The sequence below is a fragment of the Typopeltis vanoorti genome, chromosome 15 (assembly GCF_054136105.1).
Source record: "Typopeltis vanoorti isolate ZY-2024b chromosome 15, IOZ_Tvanoo_1.0, whole genome shotgun sequence".
In the NCBI taxonomy this organism is placed as follows: domain Eukaryota; kingdom Metazoa; phylum Arthropoda; class Arachnida; order Uropygi; family Thelyphonidae; genus Typopeltis; species Typopeltis vanoorti.
The window spans coordinates 23,128,168-23,141,019 of record NC_143563.1 but is presented as its reverse complement, the minus strand read 5'-3'; the positions used below and the strand labels follow the sequence as shown (position 1 = coordinate 23,141,019).

At 35.3% G+C, this 12,852-nt stretch overlaps 1 protein-coding gene across 4 annotated transcripts in view; it reads left to right on the top strand.

The window, feature by feature from the left end:
- The window catches only part of LOC150098495 (alpha-tubulin N-acetyltransferase 1-like), a 139,970-nt gene that overhangs the window by 34,230 nt on the left and 92,888 nt on the right, over positions 1 to 12,852 (top strand). For all 4 annotated transcript variants that reach the window (XM_090405129.1, XM_090405128.1, XM_090405130.1 and 1 more), the window contains exon 5: positions 425 to 572. In XM_090405129.1, the coding sequence (XP_090261255.1) occupies positions 425 to 572 (148 nt within the window). The remainder of the gene's footprint in view (positions 1 to 424; positions 573 to 12,852) is intronic.

Sequence of the window (12,852 nt, the reverse complement as noted above, 5' to 3'; positions counted from 1 at the left end):
ACAAATAAATAATTTTACATAAGTGACTTCTGTAATTATTTAGTATTATAACGTCTTCCACTTGCATCTTAATATTCAAATCTATAAATAAACTGAGTTAATGAATACTATGCATTGGTTGATACATGGCAGCATTATGTTGCTAAAATCATCATTCATTGTCATATAAATGGGCATTGGTCATAATTGAAAAGTTTTGCATGAGTCATAAAGCAAAGCATGATAAGGCAGGTTATTACTATATTTATCTTCAAGAATGTATGACAGATTTTCTAGACTGCTCATGAGAGAAAGTAGCTTCTCATTTTCTTCTTTTATATATAAATATAGCTTATAGCTTTGATAAGTTGCAGAATCTTAATTGAGGTAACTATTAAGGTTAAAGCAGTTAATTATATTTTGTTTTTAATCTTTATATTTATAGGCCGAAAATACTCATCCTCAGCAGTTAGCAATTGACCGACCGTCTTCAAATTTTCTAGCATTCCTTAAGAAGCATTATGGTCTTTCAGATGTAATTCCACAAACAAATAATTTTGTGGTATATAGACAGTTCTTTGATGGTAGAATTGGTGAGTTTTGGGAAACTTCTCAGATATCTAAAGAATACTTCACACTATAAGCAGCGGTTGCACTGACTAATATTTTAATTTTTATCATACATTAATCTTATTCTATAATGATGACTAACAAGAATGAAAGAAAATTGTGTGCGTGTGTGTGTGTCCTTAAATAGAAATGTTTCATATGGACTGTTGTTTTTGTCATATCAGTGGACAGAATAATTTTAAGAGACACATTGTTATGTAAAATGTGCTTAAAAACTGAGCTTTCATTTTTCACTTTTATGTTTATAAAAATATCATTTTCTGTTAAAAAAAATCAAAATTACACGATAACCACAATAAACTTTAGTGAAAATTACAAATATTCCATACTGAAAATAACAATACACCATAATATCTTTATTTCTACTCACCAAGGTCCTCCATATCATTGCCATTATCCAATGTGACAATTTCATGAATTATGCAGTGTGTCCTCTGATCTTCAGGTCTTTATCTACCACCACAACTCTCAGATCTCTCATCTCCTCTACCTCCTTGAAGTTTCCCCACCAAGTGTATACTTTGCATCCCATCATTGCTTACCAAATTTCAGAACCTTACACTTTTCAACATTGAACTAATAATTCCACTTACCTACCAATTCATACAATCTATTCAAGTCTTGTAAGGACACAGCATCTGCTTGACTCTGCATTCTCCTCAGTTTTGCATACAAGTATTTCATAGGTGGCATTCTGCTGATTTCTGTAAGAACATGAGCAGCTGCTGATTAACACATCCATTTGCTGTCATACTTCGGACCTACTGTAAATTAAACTAGACAGGAAATTATATTGTTGTTTAATCCTTTACTTGAAGCATAAAGTAAACAGATTTGTGCAGGAAGTATGTTGACAACTAAGCTGCTTGCATGTAGAGGCTGTTGACTTCACATCAGTTGCCTCAGTATCCCATAATGCACAGCATGCTTCCTTTTGGATGTGTATGCTACTTGGAAAGAAGTCAACATACACCCCCCATGGGCAAGGTGCATCATGCCACATCAGGTCATGTGTTTGTAGCTGGTATAAATTGGAGGAATATGATACTCCCAAGTCAGTGCAATTGTATCTGGGTGCAGTGGCTACTAGAAGGAAAATGGCAGAGTGTGAAAGAGATGTTGTGATAGGATAGCATGTTGCAGGCCTATCTGTTCTGCAAATTGTTGACAAATTGGGCCATTCCTGATCAACAATCAGTGATACCATACTGAGAAGATGGAAGCACACAGAGTCAACTGCAAGTGCTACCGGCAATGGGCGACCCACCACACTCACCGAATATGACCGTAGGATTCGAATGAAAATATGTAAAAACCACCACTCATTGGCCTACACATTGAATGCAGAGTTCCAAGCATCGACTGAAACATGAACCTGCACAAAAACATTCAGAACTGAGGCTCACAACCTAGATTTCCATGATAGAACCACAATATGCAAGCCCCACATTACCTGAACTAGTATGCAGTGTCATCTTCAGTGATGCAAAGAGCATATAAGTGAGACATAGAAACTTGAAAAGCAGTGTTATAGTGAGATAAATCATGCTACACCCCCTACCAAGTAAATCGAGAGATATGGTGTGGTAGATGCCTGGTGAACTTCTCTTACTAGAGTGCATAACCCTAGCTATGAAATTCAGAGGTGGCAGTATGATGGTATGGTCCTTTTTTTCCCGATTTGGCATCAGACTTCTGTTTGTGGTGCCACGAACATTGAACTCCGAGAGGTGTCTGAACATTCTGGATAATGCAGTGCTTCCTACTTTGTGGCATTTCTACAGAACTGACCATTGTCTCTTTCAGCAAGACACTGCACCATGTCATAAGCTGCTGCTGTAATTGCACAGTTTGTGGACATGAATGTCACTACACTTGACTGGCCTCCACAGAGGCATGATCCCAACCCTATTGAACATCTATAGGATGAACTGGAGCATCTGGTAAGGTCAAGGGACATCCACCCCCACAATAGTCTATGACCTCATTACATGCCTACAGGAAGAATAGTCCAAAATTTCCATTGATTGCTATCGTATGCTTGTGGAAAGTATGTCCCTTAGAATTGTTGTAGTCATCGCAGTGAAAGGAGGGCCTACATCTTATTAAGGTGAGCACCATGGCTGTTTGTTCCTCACACTAAGGTGTCTGTTGACTTCTTTTCAAACAATGTATATTTCTGTACATCATGCAAAATTATTACAACCCAGTCTGAATTTGACTTTTATTGATGTCTCCTCAGTCATCTCTGGACTTTCCAACATCTCATCATCTTTTTGAAAACCTGGCAACTAAATCTGCAGACAATAATCCATATGCAGCCTGATCAAAGTCTTGTACAACGAAACTCAAACATCCTTACGTCTACATGTCAGTGTTCTCCACATCATTCGCATAATCCACTGTGTCGTCCTCACAATTTTAGGAAAATGTCCATGAAATTTCAGTCTTTACCCACCACAACTCCCAAATCCTTCATCTCCTCCACTTCCTCCAAAATATCCCCACTAATCCTACACTCTGTATCCTATCTTTGCTTCCCAAATTTTAAAACCTTACACTTTGTAACACTAAACTGGCATCCCCACACACTCACTCATTCAGTCAGTCTATTTAGGTCCTCTTGCAGAACTACAACATCTGCTCTACTTCTCATAACTCTCCCCAACTTTGCATCATCTGCAAACAATATCACCGCCATTTAAGCCCTTTCTAATGTCATTTACATACAGATTAAACAACAACAGCCCCAAAACAGAACCCTTGAGGCACAACACTAGTGACTTTCCTAGTCTGTAATATCACTCCCCCATACACAACACCTCTTAATATCTATCACAAAGTCAATCTCCAATCCAACGTACTAATCTACTATTTACCTTTACGGTGTCGAGGGTTTTCTATTCCTTATAACCACAACCGTTATAATGAGGATAAGGTTGGTTGGCCCTATGCCTCTAGGTATATTCTATGTCTGTAGAAGCGGTATGTTCTCAAGGCCGGTTTTCCTGCTTGCAGGAGGAAAAACCCCAGATAAACTGGGTAGAAAAACCCTGCAACACCCAAGAGTAGCTAACTTGGCTATGTCTGAGAATGATCCTAAGCTCCTCATGTCAGCGACAGGAATTGAACCCAGGACACTCCTTTCTCAGGCATATGGTTGCAAAGCGCATAGCCACTTGGCTAACCGCACGAACTCAATGTATTCGTCACCTTGTTATGATAAGTAAACAGATTTTTAAAATACAATCTTTCTTTAGCAAGCCCATGCTGTCCATTAAAGAGAATCTTACTGCTGTCCACCCAGTTCTGAATCCTTATCTTCACTAGCTTCTCCAGCACTTGACCACAACTCCAGACAAGCAGATTGGCCAATAATTCAAAGCCTTAGTCTTATCACCTCCTTTATGAAGCAGAACAATTTTGCCGTCTTTCCATTCCTTCGGGACTTGGGCTAATCTAAGACTCGTTAAAAATGTGTGTTAAAGGTATTGTTAACTCCTTGGAACATTCCCTCAAGACATTGAGTAAACTTGACATCAAGTTTACTCAATTCCTCATATCTCCTGCTCACTCACATTTAGTGGTTCCTCCCCCATTACCACTGCTCTCAAGTTCTGCATTATATTACAATCACAAGGATGGAATACTTTAATGAAATGCTCATTTAATGCCTCTGCTATATCCTCCTGTGTTTATCATTCTCCCATTATTACTGACCTCTATTTTGCCCTCTTTCCACTCCCTTGGAACCCACCAGAGCTGAGACTTTAGAGATTTTAGTCAGAGGCATTGCCAGTTCCCTCAAAATGCAAGCTGATATCTCATCTAATCCCATAGCTGTATTCACATTGACATTCTACAATATCCCAAGAACCTCCAGTTCATCCACCTCTGTTCCCACATAAGTCTCTGTCGCATGTCACAGCATTAACCTCACTTGGATGATGTACCCTTGCAAAGTGGTCACTCGTTAGCTCAACTATGTTATCTACTTCCGTCACCTCGTAAACATCAGCATTCATTGAGGTTATTCTTCCATAGTCATTCTTCCTCTTGCATACCACATAGCGAAAGAACTCTTTAGGATTTCCCTTGGCCTGCTCAGCCAGTTTTTTCTCATTATCTGATTTTGCCTTCCATAACATACTGGTCACCCTTCCTGCCTGATCCTTGTACTATTCATAAGTTTGCTGGTCACTTTTCCCCTTATATACTCTCCACAGTAGTTTGTTTTACTGAAGCTCATGCTTAATGATATTACTCATTCATCTAATTCCAACCTGATTAACCCTCCTTACCTTAGATATGCATTCAGGTAGGAATTAGATGAATGAGTAATATCATTAAGCATGAGCTTCAGAAAAAGAAAATGCTGTGGAGGTGTATATAAGGAGAAAGGTGGCCAGCAATCTCATGAACAGTACAAGAGTCAGTCAAGAAAGGTGACCAGTATGTTAAGGAAGGCAAAATCAGATAATGAGAAGAAACTGACTGAGCAGGCCAAGGGAAATCCTAAAGAGTTCTTTCACTATGTGGTATGTAAGAGGAAGGATGACTACATGGGAGATGCCCCTTAACTATCTCCTATGCACTACTTAGGCTAATCTTGTCACAATCTCCCAAGTCAAGACCACATGGCCACCTTAGTTACGGATAACTCTTCTGATCCTATGACTAGATCCAATACTTTTGAACCTCGAGTCAGCTCCATTACATGCTGCCTCAAGTAATTATCTCTCAGTAGGTGTATAAATTCCATTTCCTTCTTGCCATGTAATCTCTTTTCCTTTCAATCTATATCTCCATAATTGAAGGCTTCCGTAATAATCACTTAACCTGCACACTCATTGTACTAATTTGCTGATGTATGTCTTCCATATTATCTCTGGAACTCCCTGGCCTGTAGCAGCAGCCAACTGTATATTTTGTCTTATTGTCCTTGATCTCACACCAGACTGCTTTAAACAAACAGCCATCCTACCACCTATCTCCTATTCTTTTTGGCTGTAATTAATCTGCTCTAATCAGCAGTACCCCTCTCCCCATCAAGATCATATTGACTTGACTTATATAGGGTGACCCATAAATCATGGAACATTCCTTAGAAACGGCCTGTCTTTGTGAAGCCAAAAATGGAAGGCATTTACGTGATATGGTTTTTCATAACTAATTTAAAAAAATCTGTTGATGTTAAAAAAGCATATGCAGTTGCTTCATAAAGACGAGCCCTTCCTATAGCATGTTACATGACTTATGGGCTACCCTGTATAAGGGTGTAATAACTTTCTTTTTTCTACATGTGAAACCTCTTTTAATTAAATCTATGGTCTTCTAATCTTTATAGCTGCCTTATCAATAGACTTTTTGAACTTAAATTCCCTATCAATCAAAATACCTAATCCTTTTATTAATTTCATTTTTTATTTTTTATTATTTAAAAGCATGTCCATCAGCTTCTATCCTTCTGATATTACAAAAATCACATTTATAGCTGCATATTTGTAAGATGTTAGTATTTGTTAATATGACATTGCATTTATCTACATTAAATTGTAAATCTCATCTCAGCTCCCTGTTTGCTCTTTTAATCTTTTAAGATCATCCTATAAAGAGCTGAATTCATCTCAACACTAAGCTTACTGCCATGCATGCTGCAACGAAAAAATTTTGCTTTTAATATTTGACCTTAAATAGTAAAAAGTAATGCATGCAAGCAGCACTTGTAGTTGAGTGGTCTTGAAATGCATCTCATTTTTTGTTCCCTCATCCTCCATTACATCTTACAATATACACAGTATACATATTATATACAGAGTATTACAGTCTGCATTGGTATTCAAATATAACTGTATTTCTCATGTTATCATGTACACAGAGTTTCTTGAAGCATGAAAATAACATGCAGTAATTGAATTTTTGATGTACAAAAATATGTGAGTACTATTGAAACTAGTGACTAGTTATAAGATTTTTATGTGAAGCAACTGTAGATTTGATTACTGTATATTGCTTGGTATAGATAACAAGAAATAGTAATGCTGGAGTTGACTTAATATCTAATAATGAAATAAGTGGTCAAAAAACTGCGGCTACTGATTTCCATAAGTAGAAATCAGAAAGAAAAAAAATCAATAAATCAGAGATCACTAATACTGATATTGAACATTGAATGAGCACAGGTCACCCAAATTGTTAAGGAATTGAGCTAGAATAAATTGTATGCCCTTTAGGTGCTGCATCATTTGACTAGCAAAATGGCAATTTTCAAGAATGAAAATTTGTCACTGATTACACTGTCACTGTCTACATTACTTCAAAGAAGACGATGCTTTTCTTTACAAAATTGTGACTAGGATGAAAGTTGGATCCATCATTATGACCCTAAAATGAAAATACAGTCTGTGGAATATCATCACCCTTTCTCACCAAGGTCGAAAAGTTAACAACTCAACCTTCTACCTCTACCTGAAAGTGCCTGCTAACTGTCTTTTGGGACAGCATGATGCCATTCACCATGACTGTATGGTTAAAGGCACTGCAATAAATTTGAATGTTACTTGAAGTCTTTGAGAACGTTTAAACAGTAATTTAATTATTTTTGCTATAGTAGCTTTATCATCATCATCACCAAATTGCTGACATGTACCCTTAAGGGGTGTACAGGATATGATAGTACTACATGAAACTTACATCATTACTAACTTCCTATCTACAATTTTCCTTCAAATCAATCTGTTACCTGTCAAGACTCCAACATTATCAGATCTTATATTTCTATCTTCTAAGGCACTTTTTACTGTATCGATCCACCTATATCTTGGTTCTTCCTCTGGGTCTTTTTCCTGCCAACCTGGCAGAGAACTTAGTGGCTTTCAAAGAGATTTTATGTGAAGTTGTGGAACATTCTCATTATTTCCTAAACTAAAGAATTATCAAGGTTATCCATGTGTCCTTGGTTTTATGACCTTGAAAAATTTGTTATACAGTAGAAATGTATTGAAAGGAGTGAGATTATGTCGAGAAATAGTGTATGAAAATAAAATGGAGATTTCAAGCTACCTTTTTGTTTTTTATTTCATTGACATGTCGCTGTTAGTTGGGAAACTGTCATGAAGGAGACATTACCTTCGGAATACCTCTTTCCAAACAATAAGGCCTTAATTGCAAAACCTTTTTGATGAATTTTAATTAGCAGTTCCTGTGTGCAATGATATCAGATACTTTACTGAAATACAAATAGATCACATTATAACCATTATCTGTTTCTCTCAAAATCTCTTCATACAAAAAAAAAAAAAAAAAGAGTAAGAACAGTCAGTCATTCTCCCTTTAATGAAACTATGTTGTGTTCTGTCCATCAAACGTATTGAAGCAAGAATTAATTTTCTGCTGAACATTAGAACTAGAACAACTGATAAATGATGACTACTAGGTTTTTTTTTTGTTTGTTTGTTTGTTTGTTTGTTTGTTTGTTTTTTTGCATACGTTTTTATTGCAACAGTACCTTGTTAGGTGTATGAATAGAGGCGTAGGCAGTACCAAGAGACATTTTCTACTTTCCTGTGATCAGAAAGAATTTGTATGATAATTTTGAAAATTCAACATTCAGTAAATATTAATTCTGCAGAAGGGCATGGAAAATTCTATAATATGAAGAACATAAATTCTTTATGTATATCTAGTTTCTACAACTCACACATAAGTATACTAGAACAGTGTTGTTCTACTGAACCCTGAGGTTCCACAAAAACTTGTATAGTGTCAGTGAATGAGGAAAATACTAATTTATTTTTATTAAATTGGTTTATTTCTAGAACAATTATGTTACTTTATTATTTGTAATACTATGAAACATATCTTTTCTTGATTAAAACTTTTTTAAGTAATGGTTCATTGTCATAATTCCTTTCTGATAATTTTTTAATGAAAATTTTCATTGAGTTTCACAAAAAATAAGTATTTTTATGTAGGGTTCTGCAGTCTCAAAAACACTGAACTATAAAATAAGAAAATAAAAATCAGAAAAACTTTTCTAACTGCAATATTAGAGGGAAGCTGAAGGCTACCTGGTGGTGCAGACCTGATATCCCAAACCAGCTGAAAGTCCTCTCAACTCTTGTTGGGGAGAGCACCTTCAGATCCTTCTTGATAATTAAACTTCTTTATTATTATTATTGTTGTTGTATGTGTTTTTCCTGTTTAAAAATGAGCTTATTGCATTTTTAGAGTTGTATAAAATTGTCCATCAGAAAAGCAAAATATTGTTGCAGTATGGCTGGTATTATGGAACTAAATTAACTGAGCTAAAAGAGATCATGCAAGATTATAGACGAGTAAATGCTGTCTATAATGTGATATAAGGCTAGTTTTATAAATAATTTATAGTGAGTACATGCATATATATGGAGTTTTTATAAAACTACAGATCTCTTCTAATTTGAACATGTCTCCTGACCACTATTGTTGTGTATTTCTTGGACATTCTTGAAGATTTATTCAAATGAAATATACATTGCTTTAATTAATTATTTATAATAGCAATTTGTATTTCACTGCTGTTTCCATTATTATTAATAATCTGCAGTACAATATATTTTTGTAATGTATATTGTATTATGAAATATTGATAATATGAAAGTGGTGAAGAATTAAAGTAAATCACTTATCATGTGTCTGACTGATTTTAGCGCTTACTGCTACTGACATTGCTGCAAAGCAATTTCAAAACTGAAACCAATTTGTTTCATCTGTGGAGGATTTTTAGACATATGGAACATGAAATACTGATAAAGTGTACATAATATGTTTTAGTGAAGTCACAAGAAGTTATTTAACTCTAGACACAAGTGCATGTTTGGCACTGATATTGGTGCACATAGGAGTGAAGTGAAGTAAATGATTCAGTGACATTGCACAGTATCTGGCTGACTGGCAATGGAGAACGCTTGAAAACATTTGGGAGCACATGGCATAGAGAGAAGTGATGGAAAATTCCAAGTTAGAAAATAATGTGGATTAACTTTCTGTAAAATTAAGGAATAAAAACAGTAAGAAGTGCCTGAACATACAGTCTGTTAAGGATAACTAATATGCTAATTTTTTGAGTACTGCTTACAAGAATTCCTTTAATTGAGGATAATTCCTACCATTAGCAACTGGAAGAGAAGAAACTAGTTTAATGTATGTACCTCTGTTGTTCTATGTAAACACTTACCACTTCATATTACATTGAAGTAGTAAGTGTTTTGTTGATAAATACTACTGGGATGTAGGATTATTTTGTTTTTTCACTTAATTCTCTCTTGTTGAAAGTGGAATCATTGACTAATGATAAACTTTGAACTGATAATTCAGTACAAGGAATTCAGTCCACTCAGAGAACTAACAATGTTGAAAGTTTACTTGAAGTTTTGATTGGAATGCAGTTTGATGGATTGCTCTGATGTTATTTCTTGTCCTATGTTTCTCATTATGAATTTGTTTAATTCAGTTGAACTCAGTATACTTCATATTACATTGAAGTAGTAAGTGTTTTGTTGATAAATACTACTGGGATGTAGGATTATTTTGTTTTTTCACTTAATTCTCTCTTGTTGAAAGTGGAATCATTGACTAATGATAAACTTTGAACTGATAATTCAGTACAAGGAATTCAGTCCACTCAGAGAACTAACAATGTTGAAAGTTTACTTGAAGTTTTGATTGGAATGCAGTTTGATGGATTGCTCTGATGTTATTTCTTGTCCTATGTTTCTCATTATGAATTTGTTTAATTCAGTTGAACTCAGTATACAAATTTATTTATTGCACAGTTTAAATTAAAAAAAAAAAAATAGTATATCAGTTACTATTAATCATTTCTCTCTCTCTATATATATATATATCATCATCATCAAATTCCTGACATTTACCCTCAAAGGGTGTACAGGATATAATAGTACTACATGAAAATTTTACATCATTACTAACTTCCTACCTACAATTTTCTGCCAAATCAATCTGTTACCTGTCAAAGCTACAGCATTGTCAGATCTAATATTTATATATCTATCATCTAAGGTACTTTTTACCGTATCAATCCACCTATATCTTGTTCTTCCTCTGGGTCTTTTTCCTGCCAACCTGGCAAAGAACACTTGTTTGGCTAATGTTTCCTCACCCATTCTGTTTAAGTGACCATACCACTTGAGATTAGCTCTGCTAACGCATTCCTGGATGCTGACAATGTCAAGTTCTTTCCTAATATCCTCGGTTTTAATATGATATTGCCATTAATGCAATCTGTTCACACACCCCTAATCTTTCTCAGGACTCATATCTATGGTCTGTAGTCTCTGGTGAAGTGTTTTATTTCTAACCCAGCTCTCAGATTCATAAGTTAAAATTGGTTTGAACACTGTCTTCTATACAGCTAATTTAATGTTTTGACCAATTTCTCTCTTATTCCATATAAATTTATTCCATTGACTTCCTACGTTTTGTTGATTCTGTTGTCTATTTCCATATTTAATTTACCATCTTCATTAAAAAACGTGCCTAAGTAGATGAAATGTTTTACTTGTTCTATAGGTTCTCCATTCACAATGCAGCTGATATCTTCAATGCTTCTGCCTATTTTCATTATCTTTGTCTTGTTATTGCTGACCTTCATACCATATCTATTACAACAGTTATTCAATTTAGTCAGGGAATCTTGCAGACTTGTAGCAGATTTATTTAGAAGTATAACATCATCTGCATAAAGCAAGGAGCTGACATTAACATCTCCAATTTTGATATCAGGTATAATAACTTTCCTTCATAATGTAATCCATATAGATAATGTACATCCTTGTCTGACACCAGATTTAACATTATACCATCTCCCTGTACTTCAATTCTAACTGCTGACTTACAATTCAAATAAAGACTAAGTATTGCTTGATATAATGATCCACTGACACCATACAACTGTAGTGTTTTGAATAGCCTCTCTCTTGGCGCCTTGTCATATGCTTTTTCAAGATCTACAAAACTTAAATGCAGATCTTTGTTATATTTCCATGACTTTTCAGCTATTTGTCGTAAAGTGAATATCTGATCCTGACAGCCTCTATTTGGCCTGAATCCAGCTTGTTCCTCACCAAGCTTCTCTTTCACAATCCTTCTCAACCATTTCTCAAGTATACTGGCATTAATCTTACCAGGAACACTCAGTAGAGAAATACCTCTGTAATTCTCACAATCAGTTTCATTTCCCTTTTTATATATGGGTACTATGAGAGCTCTACTCCAATCATCAGGAATTCGTCCTTCTGTCCAGGCCCTCTGAACTATGCACTTAGCCACTGTAAAACTTTTATACCTCCATACTTGAGCATTTCTGGTCTAATATCATCTACTCCAGCTGCCTTTTCACATTTCAGACTTTTGATGGCTTTTTCTACTTCAAGCATGGATATGTATTCCTGATTGTATGCCTGGTTGTTTTTTTTATCACTGTGCTGTCATCACTGCTAGTTTCCTTTAGCAATTTTTCGAAGTAATTACTCCATACTTCAAGGATATCTTTTTCTCCAGCTTTCATATCACCTTTATCATCTCTAATTCCTTTTACAGCACTCTTTCCTCCATTTCTGAGCTTCTTCAACAACCTCCAGAATATCTTGTCACCTGCTTGATTTATTTTTTATGTTCTTACCAAAAATAATCTTTGTTGCAAATGTCAGTGACCAAGCTGCATATTTTTAAACAGGGAAATATTCATGAATTATCATTAATTTTCACACATCGAAATCTTTCAACATTCGGGAAAGGAAATACCGCTGTTTATGACCGGTCACAAAAATTGCCTGCAAGCCGATTACAATAATTGGATGGCATATCCTCTGTTCTCAAAACTGAACAAAATAACGTGTTGCAAATGTTAGTGACCAATCAGCAAGTAAGTATAAAGAAAATTTTCCCACTGAAATTGAAGATCAAGGTAGTCTATATCTGGTTCTCAAATCTAGTAAGACTGAATACTTTCTTCGCAAGTTCGTATTGTAGGGTGAAAGTGCTTGTTTCGAAACCATAGCACCATGATTTTTTAAAAGTAATAGGTTTACAGATTTAAATTTTAATATGAATAAGAGACAAGGGACTTGTTTAATTTTGGTGTTAAGAAATCTCTTATTGAAGGTGTTTGTGACGCAACAGATAGTGATTCATCCACCTCCAGCCTACAAAGCAATCTCCAGGATGTACAAAAGAAGGGAA